The sequence below is a fragment of the Gorilla gorilla genome, chromosome 7, assembly GCF_029281585.2.
Source record: "Gorilla gorilla gorilla isolate KB3781 chromosome 7, NHGRI_mGorGor1-v2.1_pri, whole genome shotgun sequence".
Taxonomy (NCBI): domain Eukaryota; kingdom Metazoa; phylum Chordata; class Mammalia; order Primates; family Hominidae; genus Gorilla; species Gorilla gorilla.
The window spans coordinates 92,427,773-92,448,845 of NC_073231.2; the positions used below are offsets into that span (position 1 = coordinate 92,427,773).

General features: G+C 39.5%; 1 protein-coding gene across 6 annotated transcripts in view; it reads left to right on the forward strand.

Moving 5' to 3' along the window:
- Positions 1 to 8,957, forward strand: part of CPNE3 (copine 3) — a 46,143-nt gene extending 37,186 nt beyond the window's left edge. For all 6 annotated transcript variants that reach the window (XM_019032596.4, XM_055349238.2, XM_055349237.2 and 3 more), the window contains 3 exons: positions 2,323 to 2,456; positions 3,571 to 3,807; positions 5,751 to 8,957. In XM_019032596.4, coding sequence (XP_018888141.2) covers positions 2,323 to 2,456; positions 3,571 to 3,807; positions 5,751 to 5,873 — 494 coding nt within the window. In that variant the 3' untranslated portion in view covers positions 5,874 to 8,957. The remainder of the gene's footprint in view (positions 1 to 2,322; positions 2,457 to 3,570; positions 3,808 to 5,750) is intronic.
- The last annotated feature ends 12,116 nt before the right edge of the window (positions 8,958 to 21,073 follow it).

A 21,073-nucleotide genomic window follows, 5' to 3' on the forward strand; every position in this document is an offset into this window, starting at 1 on the left:
TAGAAGTTCAGTCACTCTGTGAGTAATGTAAGCCCATCCTTGGGCTGTTCACCAAGTGGTTTACACTCTGGAAAAAGCATCAGTTTGGTTTTAAACAAAGGAGATACTATACAGCAAAAAGCTCAGAGCCTTATTTTAAGGCAAGGAAGTTTAATCCCCTTTTCCTAACTAATCATTGAATCTAGTTGCCTTAGAAATAATATGCCTTAGAAATAACTTGTTACTTTGATGCATAGAAAGGGTTTTGGCATAATTCAATTTTAATTAAGGAATTGAAAGCTCTCGATATTTGTGAAGAAATTATTATTATTATTAATTTTTTTTTTTTTTTTTTTTTTTGAGACGAAGTCTTGCTCTTTTCCCTCAGGCTGGAGTGCAATGGCACGATCTCGGCTCACTGCAACCTCCGCCTCCCGGGTTCAAGCAATTCTCCTGCCACAGCCCCCCACCCCCGCAACCGAGTAGCTGGGATTACAGGCGCCTGCCACCACGCTCGGCTAATTTTTGTATTTTTAGTAAAGACGGGGTTTCACCATGTTGGCCAGGCTGGTCTAGAACTGCTGACCTCCTGTGATCTACCTGCCTCTGCCTCCCGAAGTGCTGAGATTATAGGCATGAGCCACTGTGCCCAGCCCTAAATGAATTATTTATACCTTTGTTACTACTGAACTGACTACTAGTAACATGGACCTTATGCATGTAAAATCACCCCTGCATATGAATTAGTTATGTTCTCAAAGGTTGTTCATAAGACTACCTGTTCCTAAGTTCAAAGAAACTAAGAAGAGTTTATTGGAACTCTTACATTTTAAGAGAAGAGAGTTGGTTTCCTGAAGCTTTCAAGCCAAGTATGGTCATGCACTAAAAATGACATTTTAGTCAAGGACAGACCACATGTATGACAGTAGGCCCATAAGATTTTAATATTTTATTTTTACTGTAAAGACATAGAAAAGGTACAGTTGCTATAATTGCCTACATTATTCAGCATAGCAATATGCAGTACAGGTTTTTAACCTAGGAGTAATAGGCTATACCATCTAGGTTTGTGTAAGTATACTCTATGATGTTCATACGATGATGAAATCACCTAACGATGCATTTCTCAGAATTTATCCCCATTGGTAAGTGACACATGACTGTATATGCTTCTCTTTTTTGTTGATCTGTGTTCTCTTAGACATTTTAAGAGCAAGAGACCTGTTTTGATTTACATTAAGTTTTTTTTGTGTGTGTGTGTGGCAAGTATCTGTGATGATCTCAGCAAGTATTGTTGGAAATTCTTTAGAATTTCTGTTATCCTGTCTGCATCCTAAATGCTGTGATATTAAGGGCAGATTCAACAGGTGCTTGTGTGGGATACAAGTTTCGTCAGCAGTGCTTTGACCAGCAATGTCAGTCAACTTTCACTGGGTTGTGCTGTTGTAATAAACAATCTCTAAATCTCAGTGGCTTTAATGACAACAGTTTATTTCTTGCTCATTTTACATGCAGCTAGGCTGGAGTTCTCTCCATGTTTCTTATATTGGGACTCAGGCTGAAGGAACAGCCTTATCTGGGATGTGCTGCTCCTACGGCAGAGGAAAGGAGCAAGAGAGCTGGAAAAAACAGGCAGTAGTTCTTAAGACATCTCCTTAGGCATGGGTGTCACATGCATTGGTCAAAGCTAATCAAATGGTCCTGTCCAACTTTCTATTATAAAATGCACCAGCAGATCTAGGGGTAGTACCCCTAAACAAACACATCAGTGCTTCTGCAACAAAATGGATGAGTAACCTGGAAGTGAATATTTGGAACTAATGCAGTCTGTGATACAATGATTAACCTTTAACTTATTGAATAAACACTTGTATCAGCTAATTAACTAGAATTAATATTAGGTTTATCGCCATCTGGTATTTTTGTAGAACCTCTGGCCATATATGCAAATGATTTTTCATTTTATTAATAACTCTTTCTTACCTTTCATCATCAGTTGTATGATGTGAAACCTTTTTCATGGTTTTCTATCAGAGCCACATTCCCAACATGTATTAAAAATTAAGCACAGATGTAACAGTCCTACTGTAGACTAATAAATAATTTGACTGAGATGAAAGTAAATCCCTTCTATTGGGGGAGGACAGAGCTTATAGGTTTTTGCAATGGACCATACCTATGGAGTTATGTATTACATAGCTTAGAGGAACTACTGCTTATAGAACTTTTGACTATTTAAAGCACTATATGTTGATACATATAATCAAATTAGCCAGTATTGTGAATAAACACATTGTGCTTGAGAATTTTTAGTACTGTTTTTTATTTGTTTGTTTGTTCTAGGAATCCAAGGCATTGTAGAGGCGTATCGGTCTTGTCTTCCTCAGATAAAACTCTATGGACCAACTAATTTTTCTCCAATCATAAATCACGTGGCCAGGTTTGCTGCTGCAGCCACGCAACAGCAGACAGCTTCTGTAAGTGCTCTATGGCCAGGGAATGGGAAGAATGTGGATTGGTAGCAGCTCCTGGTGCCATTTTTCTATGTTTTTGGTTTGTCATAATACAAAGTCAGGGCAAGATACAATAACACAGTCATTCTTGGTTTGGGAGTAACTTTTGTTGTTGTTATACTAGTGATCGTTAAAAATAAGACAACAGCAAAACAGCACTTGGCATTCATGAGTCTTTTATCCTTGGAATTAACTTTCTTAGATAGGTTCTACCAAAAAAAAAATGCCTATCATCTACCTTTTTGAAGTAGACATAACAAATTAAGCTTAAGGAAAGTTACCACATCAGATGCTGTTGCAAGATTTCTTATTGTACTAAAGATATTTGAATGAGGTAACCATTACCTATTGGACCGTGGATACCAAATTTCTCTTAGCTTCAGCATATTCAGAAGTAAGTTAGGGGAAACTACCTCATACTGTTGTTGAAAAGGTTAGATAATTCATATAAAGTGCACAATGCCTGGGTCAGAGTAAACACTCAACATATGTTAACTAATATTGTAAATCTTATTCCTATTCTAGACTTAAATGGCCCAAAAGATGGAGTCACTACTTGATGTAACATTTTACTGCTCTCTGAAAAGGTTTATCTTAGGTGACACAATCTGGGGGATGATTTCATCACTTAAACCATATCTATTTTTTTGTGTGTATTTTAGTTTCTAAAATTTTTGTATTCTAATATTCTAATTCTAATAATTTTTGTATTTATTTGATCTTCTGAGGATGAAGTTTCCACTTGCCTCCTTGATAGATACTTTGACATATTTAATACTTGAGTTAAAACTGTTTATTCCTAGCCTTACTGAAAGGTTAATCTTTGACATTTAGATGTCCTGCTTCCATATATTTTGCCAACCCTATTTTGTGGTCTGCTGCACTTTTAATGAACCTGCAGTTTTTGTAAGAGTCAATTTCCTTGTCATCAGAGAAGCTTAGAATATTTTATGTGGTGGTAGCTAGGGTAGAGACTGGCAAGGAAAATGAACAAGAAAGACTGGATGACTCATCAAGCCAGAGATGCCATTAGCCATTGCTTGACTTGCTCAGGGGACATGTTTTCTTTTTCTGGCAGCAATATTTTGTGCTTTTGATTATTACTGATGGTGTGATCACAGACCTTGATGAAACCAGACAAGCTATAGTTAATGCCTCCAGGCTGCCTATGTCCATCATAATTGTTGGAGTTGGAGGTGCTGACTTCAGCGCCATGGAGTTTCTGGATGGTGATGGTGGAAGTCTCCGCTCCCCATTGGGCGAAGTGGCCATCAGAGATATTGTCCAGTTTGTGCCTTTCAGACAGTTCCAGAATGTGAGTACCACTCCTCCCTACTCAAACACTAAAGTGACTGAACACAGACCTTTGCCCATCTACAACCAGGCAGTTGAGTAGGTGTGCAGGGTTAGAGGATGTGTGAACACTGTCCTTTGTCCATTTGAGAGCTCCGATTTGGTTTGGCAGTGTTGCTTCAGGATGGTCATTATGTGCTTCTTGCAGGCTATATGATAAATTGTTTTAAAATAGTATTGTGACTCTCTCAAGTATTTTATCTTTACCTTTGTAACAACAGGAAAAAACTCTTATGTAACTGTATGCCAAATCCCCCTCAAGCTGGAAGTTTAGTTTGATGAATATCTCTTAGAAGACTATTTTACCCAGTTTACTCCAGTAGTAACATATTGCAGAGCTATAGTACAGAATCACAACCAGGATACTTACAGTGGTATAATCAAGATGCATCATAAGGATCCCTCTTGTTGCCCTTTTATAACCACATCCCCTTCTTTCTACTTCTAGCCCTTCCTTAACCTTGGAAACCACTTACTAATATAGTCTTCATTTCTATAATTTTATCATTTCAAGAATATCATATAAATGGAATCGTACAATATGCAACCTTTTGGGATTGGCTTTTCTTCCACTCAGCATCACTCTCGAGAATCACCAAGTTTTTGCAAGTACTTCTTTTTATTGCTGAGTCATATTCCATGGTATGGATGCACCACCATTTGTGTAACCGTTACCCCACAGAAGGACATCTGGCTGTTGCCTGTTTTTCTCTCTGATACATAAGGCTACTATAAACATTTACGCATGGGTTTTTGTTGTTGTTGTTGTTGTTTGTTTGTTTTGTTTTTGTTTTGAGACAGAGTCTTGCTCTGTCACCCAGGCTGGAGTACAGTACTGCAACTTCCGCCTCCTGGGTTCAAGTGATTCTCGTGCCTCAGCCTCCCGAGTAGCTGGGATTACAGGTGTGCACCACTATACCTGGCAATTTTTTTCTATTTTTTAGTAGAGACAGGGTTTTACCATGTTGGCCAGGCTGGTCTTAAACTCCTGACCTCAAGTGATCCACCCGCCTCGGCCTCCCTAAGTGCTGGGATTACAAGCGTGTGCCACCGCACCCAGCCTATTCATGGGTTTTTGTGCAAACATAAGTTTTTATTCCTCTGGGATAGATACCTAGGACTACAGTTGCTGGGTTATACGGTAGTTGCATGTTTAATTCTTAAAGCAGTTGTTAAACTCTTCTAAAGTGGCTATATCATTTAACATTCCCACCAGCAATGGAAGGGGAGGAAGTGGAGTGTTGTGATTATAAAGTAGTAATGTTAGGTAGGGATCTTTGTGGTATTGAGGCAGTTCTGTATCTCGATTGTGGTGGTGGTTAAACAGATCTACCCAGATGACAAAATTGCATCGAATTATACAGAAACAAACACACACACACACACACACAAATGAGTACATGTAAAACTAGAAATCAGAGTAAGTTCTGTGAACTGTATCAATGTCAGCTGCCTGGTTTTGGTTTTGATACTATACTATAGTTATGCAAGATGTTACCTTTGGAGGAATCTGGGTGAAGGGTACATGGTACCTTTCTTTGTTGTTTTTGCAACTTCCTATGAATCTATAAATGTTGTAAAAAAAAGTAAAAAAAAATTAATACCAAGTAAGTGAAAGAACCACATTTAAAAGTTATAAAACAACAACAACAAAATCATCAAATGTTAGAATGCTGGCACCGAAAAAGGACTTGACAAATGTTAGCAGGGATAGTAATAGCAATCATAAGTAACATTGGCTAGTTAGCTCATTCCATATTTCATGGGCTGTTCCTAAGAAAAGGTACAGGCCTATGAATTAGAATTGCTTCATTTTAGTGGCTGCTGAAGTATCCCTAGTCTTTTATGAAAAAGCCAGGAAAATTCAGTTGCTAATAAAGTCACTTTGATTTTGTTTTTCACAAGGCTCCAAAAGAAGCACTTGCTCAGTGTGTCTTGGCAGAGATTCCCCAGCAGGTGGTGGGCTACTTCAATACATACAAACTCCTTCCTCCCAAGAACCCAGCCACGAAACAACAGAAGCAGTGACCACTTCAACAGACTTCTTTTGTGTTATGTGGAGCAATGCCATCTCTCACCCCAAATCATGTATCTGTCGTTCTATGTACTTTTTACCCCCAGCATTTATGATGTAAATCTCTTTCTCTATGGATTATATCTGTTCAAAGCATTCTTTCTAGGTTATTTTGGGGGGACAGTGCCAAGTCCATCTTTGCCCAATCAATTCAGTGATTGATAGCTATTTACATTAATTGCAGTAAAGCTCTTTGGATTAGAAATTAGTGTGGGGAAAGCTTATTTTGTTGTTGTTTTTGTTTACTTTCCTATGATGAAAATGCTGTTTTTAAGTGTTTGTCAATAGGAAGAATGGAAAACTGTTGGGATGATGTGGTTTGCAGGTTGCTGTGCCTGATTCACAGTGTATGTTGTATAAGCCAATGTCCATACCTGATTATGAGAGCTTCTTAAATTATATGATATCAAATTTGTTCCTGTAACTCTGTATACAGTGCTTTTCTGCAAGGTAAAAATTACCTGTCTGTGCATCTGATTTTTGCTACAGTTTAGACACTGTGGTTTACAAAACAGCATGCACTCAACTTGGGACTTTATGAAAAGTACTGAATGAGCAGGAAAAGGCACATACTCAGTTTTTTAAATGTACAATCAACAAGTAAAAATAACCTCATGTAAGTAAGCCATTTTTATTTGCCTTTCTAGATATTTTATTTTATTGTGGAAAACTGTAAACATGGTCAGACTTGGCTTTTTTTTCATTAACTGAGCAAGACTTTCAGGATATTGTAGATGCACAGATGGTAAGTTGTCCTGAATTCTACATTATTAGATTACTTTAATTGAGATTTGTTAAAATGGTTAGGACTGTTTTGTCCAGGAAAGATAAGAGGACCAAACATATAAGGTGAAATTCAGAATTCCGTTTCCTTCTAACTAATGAAAAACTGCTTACTAAAAAAAAAATTTTATACTTTCCTTGCTAAGGTCGCATACATTGATTTGTACAGATCCACTTAGTCATTTTCTCCTTTTTTTAAGTGCCATTTTCATCTGATTTTTAAACTCACGATACCAGTTATCTGTTAATCAAAATTGCATTTTACAATTTAATAATGTGCTATTTCCTATGTCTACAGCATACCTTATTAGGTATAAAACCTACTGCAACTTAGAAAAAGGAAAGAAAAAAGAAAACTTTTCCAACTGCTGCATTAAGATAGGGTGGATTTTATGTGCTTTTTTTTTTAAGAGTTGAATTTCTTTTCCTGACTTTTACCTTTTACAGCATATTACTTAGTGAACATTACATTTTCAGAATAGATCCTAATATTTTATTGAGGGCCTATGTGCTAAAAACTATGCATATCTATATATTGGCCAATTATCTTTAATAATTTACCTTTTGAAATTGCATGTTTATCATATATCCTTAAGTGGACACATACAGTGCCATGTTGATGTGCCTCTCAGTTTTATTGAAAAGCTGCCCCACAGCCCATGTCTCTTGTTCTCTGCAATGCCTCAAGGGAGTGAGCTCTCAACCACAGATAGCTGTGGCTTTTCAGAAGCAGCTCATTGCCAAGGCCAGGCTGAGAGGGGACCTGCTTGCTGTGGTGGTTGCCTAGCCCAGGTGAGCATTTACCTACCACCTTCCCACTTGGCTAGCTGTCCTTTGGATATGTGCTGTTAACTGGGGAAGGCATCTAACTAGTAGCCTGCTACTCCATAGTATGGCTCAATAGATGACACATCATTTTGACATTATCAATAGGAGAAAAGAAAACTAACCCTTCTGATTGTTTGGAGCCATAGTTGTCTCAGATGTTCTAATTCTCTTTGTATGCTTGGAAACAGCATAGATATGTTGCTGTGGTTTTCAGAATTTTCTCTTTTAATCACAAGAAGCCTTTTAAAAAATGACTTACACATATTCTCAATGTACAGTAAAACAGACAGAAGTGAGCTTATCTGTTTGATGCTGTGGCAGGGTCCCAGTCACTGGGCGTATCCTCCTTCTCCTTAACCAGCTCCTCAGCAGCCCCTGAGTCACCTGCACAAGGTACTTGGGAACTGCTGGTCATGAGCATTCCTGGTTTTCTTCAGCCAAATAACAGTTAATCACTGTCAATTGGATTTGGTCTTCATTATTTTATATTCTGATTTTATCAGAATTATTCTATCTTAAAATTGTTTTAAAATTTAAAAACATTTAATTCATGATCATGTTCATCAGTAGATGCTATTATTCATAAGAACTGTGATTCCAGCAAACTAGGGTAATTGGTGCCTTTTTACAGTTTTGAATAAAAGCATTCACAATTTCTAAATTATCAGTTTTCACAGTTTCAGCACTCAACCTCATCACACGCTGATTTAATATTGTTTTATATTAAAATAGTCCTTTTCCCTGTTGTGCCACCATTCATTTAAGTGCTGTTTGTTCTTAAAATGCATTTAAAGAAAAATTACCCATATTGACTTTCACACCTCATATAATCAGATCTATTACAAATATATATCGGAGTGACGGTGCGCAGGATACATGTAATATTTCTTACAGATGCTGGCACAGAGGAAATAATATACCAGCTAATCTAGTCACCTAACCTTGTGGTTAGAATTGAAATTTTAAGACCAGAAAAATTTGAAGTCTGATCAGAGATTTACAACTGTTCATTATAGTGGTGCCTTAGGCAATCTTTCCAAAGTAAATTCGGCCCCATTGCTACTTATGCCATATTTGGACATACTTTTTTTTTCTTCAATTTTGTAAACTTCCTGGAAAGCTGTCTTCACTAAGTATCCCCTAGTCTCTATATGTGTGGTTAGTAGTCATGGAAATGACACATAAAGTACGCCAGAAGTTTGATGGAACATGTTAGAAACTGTTTTGTGCTTTTATGGATGTCATACTTGACAATACATGTGTAAGTTACTAATATATGAATTGATGCTAAATATATCTTACATTCGAATTCCTTTTGGATAAAGTTATTTCTTGATGTGACACAGTAGTGTCTTGTTTTCATTTTTATTCTTTACATGTGACCAAAACAATAGAAAAGTTAAAAATAAAATATAGTGTTTTAGGTGGCCTTGACTTCATATTTTACTGAATTAAACAATTTGGGGGATATTATTTTATGGGATTTATTTGTTTAAAAGATATTGAGTGGGTCCAAGATACTCTTCTGGGTACAGTAAAGGAAAGATTCTTAGCTTATAGCTAGAATGGCCTGAGATTATCAATCATGTTAAGAAGGATAGTGTAACCACCTAATTTAAAAAAAATGTTTTAATTGCTTTTGTCATGGGCATTGGGCAGGACTTTGCCAGTGGTGACCAAGACAGCCACGATTGCTGCCTTTGTAGAAATAGTGGCCTAGTGGGGGAGAGACAACATTGAGCAAGTAATTATAGAGATGTGAGATCTGTGCGTGAAACAACATACAGTAGAGAGAGACCTAACCCATCTGAGAGGCAAGGAGCGCTTCCCTGAGGATGTGCCATGTAAGCTAAGACCTGAAAGTTAGCTAGGTAAAGACGGTTAAAAGCACTTATGAAGCTGTCAGGCCAATAGCAAGTATGGAGTTGAATGTTTTAGGAGTGGACAGAAGTTTGAGTTTGCTGAAATATAAAGTATAAGAGGGAAAGTGGTAAAAGAAATGAGGTAGAGTGGTTGGTGGTGTTTACATCCTGAGGTCCTTTTGGGGCAGGTAAGGGAGTTCAGACTGAGGCTTAGGGTAATGGGATGCCACTAAATTGATTTAAGCAAATGAATGATGTGATTATATTTGTGCATTTGAAAAACCAGAGGACCATACTTTTTAGGGCAGACAGATGAGTTCAGAAGCCCACAGAGTTCCACATGGAACCCTGTGACCAAATGTGGGTCTAGTCGCAGTGGCTTTGCCTTGGTGAAGGCCAGATGGCAGAGCTGCTAGTGGTCACCTTCTGGCAGAGACTCAGCTGTTTGGTCACATACTTTCTAAGTGTCTGATTCTAGGTCTGTTTCCAAATTCTGAGCTTTTCCTGCCTCACTATCAAATTGTCTGGTAGACCCGTATCTTGTTGGTTCCTTAATGGTGCAGAGGCTGGTTCAGACCTGGTGATAATATGCCTCCAGGAATGCCAAACCCTTGCATGTAGCAAGACCATCACCCTTGTCACTTGTCACCAAGTAACATCACTTCCTGATCATCACTACATTTGGCCAGATTCTCCAGAAAAACCACAGTAGTTTGAAATGTCCATACAGAATTACACTTTGGCTTGGCTGTTGATTCCTTCCTCCAAAATGATGGAAAGTATTATTATAAGCAGAATTGTGACTTCTTACTGCTTGGGAAAGGAGAGCTATCTCTGGTCTTTCATCAGCAGATGCTTACAAAGCATTTATTGGTGCTCACAAAGCACCAAGTTTTATAGCAGCACCTGGTCTTCTAGGACTGGACTCAGAGGAATTTCAAGGATGGGGAGTTTTAAGGAGTTCTCAGAGAAAAGTCTGAGTAGGAAATAATTTGCTTTTTTCAACCATCCCTTCCTTTCAGTAAGAAGTATTCAATTTTTCTTTGAACAAATATTTATTGGGTAGTCTATTACTGGCAATCAACAGGGGAATTCAAACAGAGTAAAAAAATTCTTGCTGACTTCAAAGCTTATGATCTAATATGGAAAAGGAGACAGTATATATGTTAAACAGAACAAGAGTGAGCAAGGTGAGGGACTCTGCTGTGTTGGAGTAAGACTGGCCCTTCTTGTGCCTTCAGGCATCCATGGTGATGAGTAAAGAGGGGCGCTTGAAAGCTGCTTCTGGAAAGATGTTTCTCCTGCTTATCCTGCTATCATTCATTGCTCTCCACTACCATCCTGTGATCACTGTTCATGCCAGTCCTCACAAGAAGCCCAGACCATTAGTCTCCAATCCCTGTATTCTGACTCCACATCCCACTGCTCTCCAGTGCCCCATACCCTTCCACTCTGCCCTCAAGAACTGGGTCGTTCATTAGCAGAAATTTCTGATATCAATGTCTTTTTCTGAATAGTCCCTTCACCTTTTAATTCTAATTAAAACCTGCCTCTCTTGAAGAACATTGCTTCCTCTTCTGCCCTCTCAAGTGATGGTAATTTCCTCTTCCTGATCTACCCCTGGGCTTGGAGGCTGCGTAGGTCCCCTCCTTGATCCTCCCTTCTGCTTTCAGAGAGCTTTTCCCTCCTCTTTAAAACCTCTGGCTTTGAATCTCACATCATTAGATTAGATCACTCTCTATCCCTCCTTATAATAATACTGCTCTCTATTCAACCTCAGCCCACATTCTGAAGGTCATATGCTAGACCTTATCATTATTGATTTAAAAAAAACCCTCCCTGATCGCATTTTCAAGTATTCAGTTTTTCAATAACAACCACTTTTGCAGTTCACTCCCTTTAGTACCACAACTCTAACAAGTCTCCCTCCGTGCCTTCAATCACAAATCCTACCAACTTCTCAGTGTCTCGATGGTCTGGCCCCTCCTGCTCTTTCCTTTTCTAAACTTCTTTTCTACTAATCTCTGCATTGTCATTCACTCCAACCACATGGGCTTTCTTGCTCTTACTTGAATATGCCTGGCATATTCCTAGCTCAGGGCTCTTGCACTTGCTGTTGCCCCTTCCTGAAAACCCAGCCTCCCCTAGCCACTTGGGAACCTTGCTCCCTCACCTCCTTCAGGTCTTTATTTAAGCATCACTCAGTGAGGCCTTTTCTGATCACCTTATTTAAAAGTGTACCTCCTTCCCTAGTACTTTTTATTTTTCTTCTCTGTTTAAAGTATATTTATTTTGGCCAGGTGCAGTGGCTTACGCCTGTAATCATGGCACTTTGGGAGGCTAAGTTGGGTGGATTGGTTAAGCTCAGGAGTTTGAGACCAGCCTGGGCAACATGGTGAAAACCCATTGTATTAGTCCGTTCTCATGCTGCTAGTAAAGGCATACCCAAGACTGGGTAATTTATAAAGGAAAGAGGTGTAATTGACTTACAGTTCAGCATAGCTGGGGAGGTTTCAGGAAACTTACAATCATGGCGGAAGAGGAAGCAAACACATCCTTCTTCACCTGGTGGCAGCACGGAGAAGTGCAGAGCAAAGTTGGGGAAAAGCCCCTTACTAAATCATCAGATCTCATGAGAACTGACTCACTATCACCAGAACAGCATGGAGGTAACCACCCCCATGATTCAATTACCTCCCATCTGGGTCCCTCTCATGACATGTGGGGATTATGGGAACTATAATTCAAGATGGGGACACAGCCAAACCAAATCACCTGTCTCAATACAAAAATTAGCTGGGTGTGGTAGAGCACACTTTTGGTTCCAGCTACTCGGGAGGCTGTGAGGTAGGAGGATTGCTGGAGCCTGGGAAATTGTTTTTTTTTGTTGTTGATGTTGTTTTGTTTTTTTTTCTTGTCCTCCCTCACCCACTAGAATGTCAGTTACAAGAAATCTGGGATTTTTGCCTGTTTGTTCACTGCTTTCTCCTCAGAGCCTAGAAGATACCTTGGCATTTAGAAGGCATTCCCTAAATAGACACTGAAAGAGTGAATGAATGAAGTATGTACTAGAGAATATATAAAGATAGAAGTTAGTTTATATGAGAAAATACTGAAGCTTAGAATGGGAAGATTTTCTATTCAATGTGGAGAGTCGTCAGGGCAGTGGGAAGATCTTGGAGAGCTTCATGGATGGTTTGACATTTCATCTGGGATTTAAAGGTTTTACGGGGCTTTATAATGTAGAGAAAGCGGAAGAGCCTTTCAGCAAAGAAATTGGCATTGTCAGTGGCATGGATTAAGAAAGCGTGGGTTGAGAAACATTGTTAGTATAGGGAGATGAATGTATGAATGAACCCTTTTGTTTCATAACTAAATCTCTTTATTCACTTTTACAAATGTGATATTGAAATTCAAACAATATTGATCTTCCACATATTTTATTTCTTTATTTTTTATAGAGACAGGGTCTCAAACTCCTGGCTTCAAGTGATCTGCCTGCCTTAGCCTTCTAAAGTGCTGGGATTACAGGCATAAGCCACCATGCCCGACCACACATATTTCTATTTTAATGAAATCTGTGGTTAGTCCTTTTCTGAAGGACATGCTAAATCTGAATTTTTCCTCTCAGATTTGGAATATAAATATGGTCCTAACATGGCAGACTTGATCATCATTTGACCCCATAAAATCTTGGCAAATGTACTTGTTTATTTGAAAAAGGCCTGCTTTAGGTGGATGCTACTTTTATCAAGCCTTTCCATGGGCTTCATGTTTGAAAAGCATGTGTTATCTTTTGACCTTGAACTCTGCTTTACTCTGGCGTAGCCCTGGACAAAGGGTCTTATTACAAAACATGAATGTTTTGTAAAATGGGACTTGGAGTAGGAATCTTTAAATTCCCTTGCAAGTCTAAGATTCTGGTGTAAACAACAGAGCTTGATTTATTCAAAGCTGGATGCAAGAACCTGTATCACGAGCCCAGTTAATAACCCTTAGCATACACTATATGCTGAATTCTGTATTGCTTAGGATTCCCAGCAGAGAGGATTCTCATAAATTTGTGGCAGAATCATTGTGTGCAGTGGGCAGAGATGACTAGAGGTGCAAACGGACAGTAAGGGGGCTGTGACCTTTCAGGTATCACTCCCTTTCCTCATCCGAGGGAGTTATTATCTAGAAATGTCAGGTTGCATTGCTTAATGATGCACATTTATTTGACCTTTGCACCGTCACTTCTAGTCACAAAAGTTATAGTAGGAAAAATACAATCAGTCATAAAAACCCATAGAGAAAAACATCAAATTTTACTACAGCGTGTGGGTATGGTACTTAAAATATCAGTTTCAAGTATCTTTGGTCTGATTAGTTATAATAAATTCCAGAACAGCATAATGATTAATTAACACCTTCTGAAGATTTAAAAAATTCCCGTAGGTGGGTAAAGGCATTATTGTAAATATAGAACAGGTCCAAATTACTAAAAGTACAGATTCTTCTCTTATTGGTTTTCTGTGTAGCAATTTTTCATCTAACACAACTGAAATAAAATAGATTTTTATATATCAAGGGTGTTCAATCTTTTGGCTTCCCTGGGTGACATTGGAAGAATTGTCTTAGGCCACACATAAAATAAACTAACACTAATGGTAGCTGATAAGCCAAAAAAAAAAATTACAAAAAAACTCATAATGTTTTAAGAAAGTTTACAAATTTGTGTTGGGCTGCATTCAAAGTTGTCTGGGCTGCATACGACCTGCAGGCTGCAGGTTCGACAAGCTTATTATATATTATGTTAAGAGGGGACCAAGTTACTCCTTTCCTTTGAGTATACTTAGAGCTTTCAGCCCATTCTAATACTACAATTGGTGAAGTTGTGCAATTCATTATATTTTTCTTTTTTTAAGTCCTTCTTTGTTTTTAGACAGAGTCTCACTGTGTTGCCCAGGCTGGATTGCAGTGGCACGATCTTGGCTCACTGCAACCTCTGCCTCCTGGTTCAAGTAATTCTCCTGCCTCAGCCTCCCAAGTAGCTGTGATTATAGGCACCCGCCACCACACCCAGCTAATTTTATTTATTTATTTATTTATTTATTTTTGAGATGGAGTCTTGCTCTGTCACCAGGCTGGAGTACAGTGGCACTATGTCAGCTCACTGCAACCTCTGCCTCCCAAGTTCAAGCGATTCTCCTGCCTCAGCCTCCCGAGTAGCTGGGACTACAGGCATGCACCATCATGCCTGGCTAATTCTTTGTATTTTAGTAGAGACAGGGGTTTCGCTATGTTGGTCAGGCTGGTCTGGAACTCCTGACATCAAGTGATCCACCCTCCTCAGCCTCCCAAAGTGCTGGGATTACAGGTGTGAGCCACCGGACCTGGCGTTTTAATTTTTTTTTTTGAGACAGAGTCTCGCTCTGTCACCCAGGCTGGAGTGCAGTGGCACGATCTCAGCTTACTGCAACCTCTGCCTCCCGGGTTCAAGCGATTCTTGTGTCTCATCCTTCCAAGTAGCTGGGATTACAGGTACATGTTACCACGCCCAGCTAATCTTTTTGTTTCTTTGTTTTTTTAGTAGAGACGGGGTTTCACCATGTTGGGCAGGCTGGTCTCAAATTCCCAAAGTGCTGAGATTACAGGCGTGAGCCACTGCACCTGGATGAAATTGTGCAATTTAAAAGTCATTTCTAGTTCCAAGTTCTCTCTCGTTTAAAGAAAGGTTTTGCTTATTTTTGACGTGGTCTGTGTGTGGGGTTGGCAGATTTAGCAAACAAAAATACAAGATGTCAAGTTAAATTTGAGTTTTGGATAAAAATGAATATTTTTTCATATAGGCAAGTCCCAATTATGGCATGGAGCATATCTATACTAAAAAATTATTCAGGCTGGTCATGGTGGCTCACGCCTGTAATCTCAGCACTTTGGGAGGCTGAGGTGAGCAGATCACCTGAGGTCAGGACTTTGAGACCAGCCTGGCCAACATGGTGAAACCCCGTTTCTACTAAAAATACAAAAAGTAGCCAGGCGTGATGGCACATGCCTGTAATCCCAGCTACTCGGGGGGCTGAGACAGGAGAATCGCTTGAACCCGGGAGGTGGAGATTGCAGTGAGCCGAGATCGTGCCACTGCACTCCAGCCTGAGCAACAGTGAGACTCTGTCTCAAAAAAAAAAAAAAAAAAAAAAAAGGATTCATTAACTGAGTGTCCTGTGTTTTATGTGACAATTCTGTTTGATAGATTGAAAAATGGCCAGAATCCTTCCGCTGCCTCTGGATCCACTCCTTTTGCAATGTGACTTTGCTGTCCCCCCATTAAGAAGTGGATTTCATTTCTCTACCCCTTTAATCTAGGCTGGTTTTGTGACTTACTTTGGCTAATAGAATGTGTAGACATACTGATGTGTGAATTCTGAGCCTATGCCTCAAGAGCCTGGCTCACTTCTGCTTTCTCTCCTCTCAGAACCTTGTGCAGTCTCCACACCCAGCGTACCCATTTTCAGGATGACAGACCATGTGGTTAGAAGAAAGCTGTCCCATCTGAGACTGTCCTGAGACTGTTCTACACCAGCCAGCCCCCAGTCAATCCGGCAGCTGACTATAGAGCATGAATTAGCCCAGCTAAGACCAGAAGAACGAGCTCAAATTGGCAACCTATAGAAACCAATAAATGATTCAGGAGCTAATAAATGATTATTTTAACTTACTACATTTTAGTTAGCAAAAGCAAATTAATGTAGTTTGATAATGCAAAATAGAGCTGGGCATTTTTAAGACCAGAGGACAGCTTATAGGTTGTGCTGAGTTTTGGGGGCCACAGATAAAAGTGAAATAGAGGTGATATTATAATCAATTTTGAGCAAATAACACTTAGAATGGCTTCAGTGAATCAGAGGAAATTGCTTGTTGAAATAAACACTTGTGCCCACAGGGTGAAAAAATTACTTCTTATAGAGATATTGTTTTCCTTCTTTAACTATTTAAGATTTAAAATATAGAACCTCTGCTGAGTGGCTTCTTCCTTCTTTCTCTGCAGATCTTATCATGATACATCTCTTTTAACCAGCCCATGCTGCACTGTATTTCTGGTGATTAATTGTCGAGGTCAGACCTGGGCAGTGAGGAAAGACCTGGTCGGGGAAGAACTTTCATATATAATAAGTCTTCACTTGACATTAACCAATTTTACCATAGGCTAATTAGTATAAACAAGAGTTAAGTTCCCATGGCATATTTCTGGTCATAAAAACATCACCAAACTTCAAAATAATGACCAAGACACGTATAATATTAAACATTGAAATAAGTGTGAGCTGTACACACATTTAAGAAAGATTAATTAAAACAAGATAATTACTTACTCAATTATTCCAGTTCAGAGTCTCAGGTGACCTGAGAATATCCCAGCAGTGAAGGACACAGGTAAGAACTGACCCTGGAAAGGATGCCATCCATCATAGGGTGCATTCACACACACCCACACACTCACACACACGCACACTCACACACACACACACACAATCACACATGCCCACACACACACACACACCCACACACACTCCCACACTCACTCCGACTGGGACCATTTAGACACAGCAGCCCACCTAACAGGCACTTCTTTGGGACATAGGAGAAAACTGGAGAAACCCATATAGTCATGAAAAGAACGTGCAAAATCCATGCAGACAGTGGCTGTAGAGAGGAATCTATTTTTTTCTCACTCATGTTATAACAAAACGACATTGTATGTAACTACATTACTTGAGGACCTGCTGTATCTATAAATCATCAATTAATTAGTCAAATGATTAATGAACATGGACTATAGGGAGTCCAGAGAAGAGATATATGTGGATTAGCAGTAGTAGGGAAAGAAAGAAGTAGGGAAAAGCTCACCCTTTATCTCTGGGGACCCCTGGATGTCTGGATTTTGACTCTTGGCCAAGATAAGGGCAGTGAGAATAATGCGGTGTTTAAAGTCCTAAACTCTGGCGACTCCAAGTCAGTTTCTTCACTAAAGGTTTTCTAGTGATCTAATTGGTTGGGCAGCATGCCTTTGATATGTGGAGAGAGGGGTATATGAAGCCCACTGTTGATTTTATAGCTTTGAGCTCTCCCACAGCCTAGATTCCTTGAACAGATCTTGGTGGTTCAATCCCTGAGACAGAGTCTGGTCGGATCCTTGTGTAACCACCTTGGGGAGCTTGCTCATGGGATGATTGTCAGGCTCCCACTGCTTGCCTGTGCTCTTTTTCTCTTGCTGCATCTTTTCCATGGCCTTTACGTAAAAGCCCCACATGTGTATGAGTATGCTCTGTGGAATGTGGTGAGCCCTTTCCAATATCTGGACATGGGAAATCTTTGCATTCACAGTGCCTAGGGAAAGAGATGTCTCATTTTCCTCATCTGAGAAATGGTGAGGATGATAAAAACAATAATTACATCATGGGGCTATTACGAAGATTAAATGAGCTAACAGAGGTACAACACTTAGAGCAGTATCTGGTAGACAGTAAATGCTGTGTAAGTGCTAGCTATTATTATTTTCAGCCTGTCTAAACCTTAGTGATATGGTTTGGCTGTGTCCCCACCCATATCTCATCTTGAATTGTAACTCCCACAATTCCCACATATTGTGAGAAGAACCTGGTTGGAGGTGATTGAATCATGGGGGTGGGTTTTTTTGTTTGTTTGTTTTGAGATGGAGTCTTGCTCTGTCGCCCAGGCTGCAGTGCAGTGGCGCGATCTCGGCTCACTGCAAGCTCCGCCTCCTGGGTTCACACCATTCTCCTGCCTCAGCCTCCTGAGTAGCTGGGACTACAGGCGCCCGCCACCAAGCCCGGGTAATTTTTTTTGTATTTTTAGTAGAGACGGAGTTTCACCGTGGTCTCTATCTCCTGACCTCATGATCTGCCCACCTCGGCCTCCCAAAGTGCTGGGATTACAGGTGTGAGCCACCGCACCTGGCCAGGGGTGGGTTTTTTCATGCTGTTCTCATGATAGTGAATAAGTCTCAGGAGATCTGATGGTTTTAAAAATGGGAGTTTCTCTGCACAAGCTCTCTCTTTGCCTGCTGCCATCCATGTAAGATGTGACTTGCTCCTCCTTGCTTTCTTCCATGATTGTGAGGCCTTCCCAGCCATGTGGAATTGTAAGTCCATGAAACCTCTTTTTCTTTCTAGTTTCGGGTATGTCTTTATCATTAGCATGAAAACAGACTAATACACTTAGCATAGGGGATTTCTTTTGCCTCAACTTTGTGTGTGTGCATGTGTGTATGTTTGATAATTGCTTCCTGTCTACTCACATATTATTAAGAAAAAAATCTTGTTTTAAAATAGCTGGGGTTTTTTTTGTTGTTTGTTTTTTGTTTTTTGTTTTTGACGGAGTCTCGCTGTATCATCCAGGCTGGAGTGCAGTGGCATGATCTTGGATCACTGCAACCTCCACCTCCTCGGTTCAGGCAATTCTCCTGCCTCAGCCTCCCAAGTAGCTGGTACTACAGGCGCCCACCACCACACCCAACTAATTTTTGTATTTTCCGTAGAGACAGGGTTTTACCATATTAGCAAGGCTAGTCTCAAACTCCTGACCTTAGGTGATCCACCCGCCTCAGCCTCCCAAGGTGCTGGGATTACAGGCGTGAGCCACCTCACCCAGTGCTGTTTGAAATTTTATCAGTAAGACTGAAACATTCCATTTTTGCCTGGAGGTTCTGAGTTATTTTGACACAGAAAAGCATCCAGGTGCACAACTTCAAATAAGAGAGTTTGGACACAACATTCTGTTTATCTTAATGTAATAGTTTTCAAGGAAACAGGGCCCCGCATTTGCTTCTTAGCTGAAGCCTGATGTTAAACACTGTCTTGCTTTAATTTGAGCCTATCAAAATATCACTTCATTTAAACTCCACTTAACCTCTCCCCATCCCCAATATCCTATAGTAACCTTGTCTTTTCCTGTGTTTGGTGGGACGCTCAGATTTTCTCTGGTGAATAATTTGTTGCATCATGTTAATAAACTTGGCTTTATTGTATTATACTATAGTTTGTTCCTGGTGGTCTTTATCAGACAAGCTTTATAGAAATATACATGCATGGTATTACTGAAGATTTCATTCTTTTTCTTCTAAAAAAACTATCCTAGTATTTTAAAAATTTCTATCCTTTTTGCTTTATGTAAATCTAATTCATTACTTCTAACTGCTGGATAGAACTTCATCTTACAAACACAACTATACTCCCACACACCATATTTTTTCCCCATTCTTCTAGAGGTAGATATTAGAGTTGCCTCCAATTCCTTTGTACTATAAACAATGCTATATATCCTCATGGATTTCCTCTTATGGACCTGCTTAAGAATTTTCTGGCATATATACTCTGAAATGGTACTGCTGAGTTCTAAGGTGTGCTGCCAAAATTTTGCTAAGATTGCTAAAATAGTAGAGCCAGTGTACATACTTGCCAGCACTTGGTACTATTATCTGCTTTCAAGTATTTTTCCAGTTAGATGGGTATAAGGTGGTATTCCATTTTTGTTCTGATTTGTATTTCTTTGAGCACAAGTGAAGTCAAGCACCTTTTCTCTGTCAATTGCTTATTTGTTTTTCTTCCATGAATTACTTACTCATATTCTCTCTCCCTTTAAAAAACTGGGCTTTTTGTCATTATGCAAAGAAAGCACAAGAGCTAGTTGCCTTCTTATAATTTATAATTAAGCAGAAATAATTTACAATTAAAAGGAAATTAGAGGACATGCTGTACTATGTGGAACTTCCTGAAAGTACAAAAGATAATCCCTTGAGATAGAACCTTCATAGGTTGATGTTTTTAGAGGCAGTTGGGAGACAGAAAATGTGAGCAGAGTTGGAAGTATAGGACAGAGGTAAGTGACGGAGGAGAGACAACCTTCCAGAGTATGGCAGGCAGCAGGGACAAAGGCCAGAGGAAGAAGGGCAGGTATTTGTTCCAGAGAAAAAGCAAGGAGACCCACTTAAGTGGAGGATATGGTTAGGGTAGTGGAAATTAAATTTGTATAAATAGGATTTAACTGGTAGGAGGACTAGTAGGTTCCTGTGATGATTGGTTTTATGTGTCAACTTGATGGGGCCACAGGATACCCAGATAGCTGGTAAAACATTATTTCTGGGTATGTTTGTGGATGAGATCAGCATTTGAATTGGTGGACAGAGTAAAGCAGGTTGCCCTCCCCAATGTAGGTGGGCATAATCCAGTTTGTTGAGGACCTGAATAGAACAAAAATATGGAGGAAGGGAGAATTTGCTCTCTTGGCCTGGTTGCTCATCCTGGGACATTAATCTTCTCCTGTCTCAGGCTGCAACCTTTACCATTAGCTCTCCTAATTCTCAGTCGTTTGGATTCAGACTGGAGCTACACCACCAGCTCTCTTGGGTCTCCAGCTTAAAGACTGCAGATCATGGAACATCTCAGCTTTCACAATTGTGTGAGCCAATTCCTAATAATAAGTCATGTATATATAAAATATATAAATAAAAACATGATAAATATCTCTATATGATATATATTAAAATATATAATAAATCTCTACATATATTTGTAATATATAATATATATTTAAACATATTTATTATAAGGAATTGGCTCATGGAATTATGAAGGAAAAGAAGTCTCATGATCTACCATCTACAAACTGGAGTCCCTGGA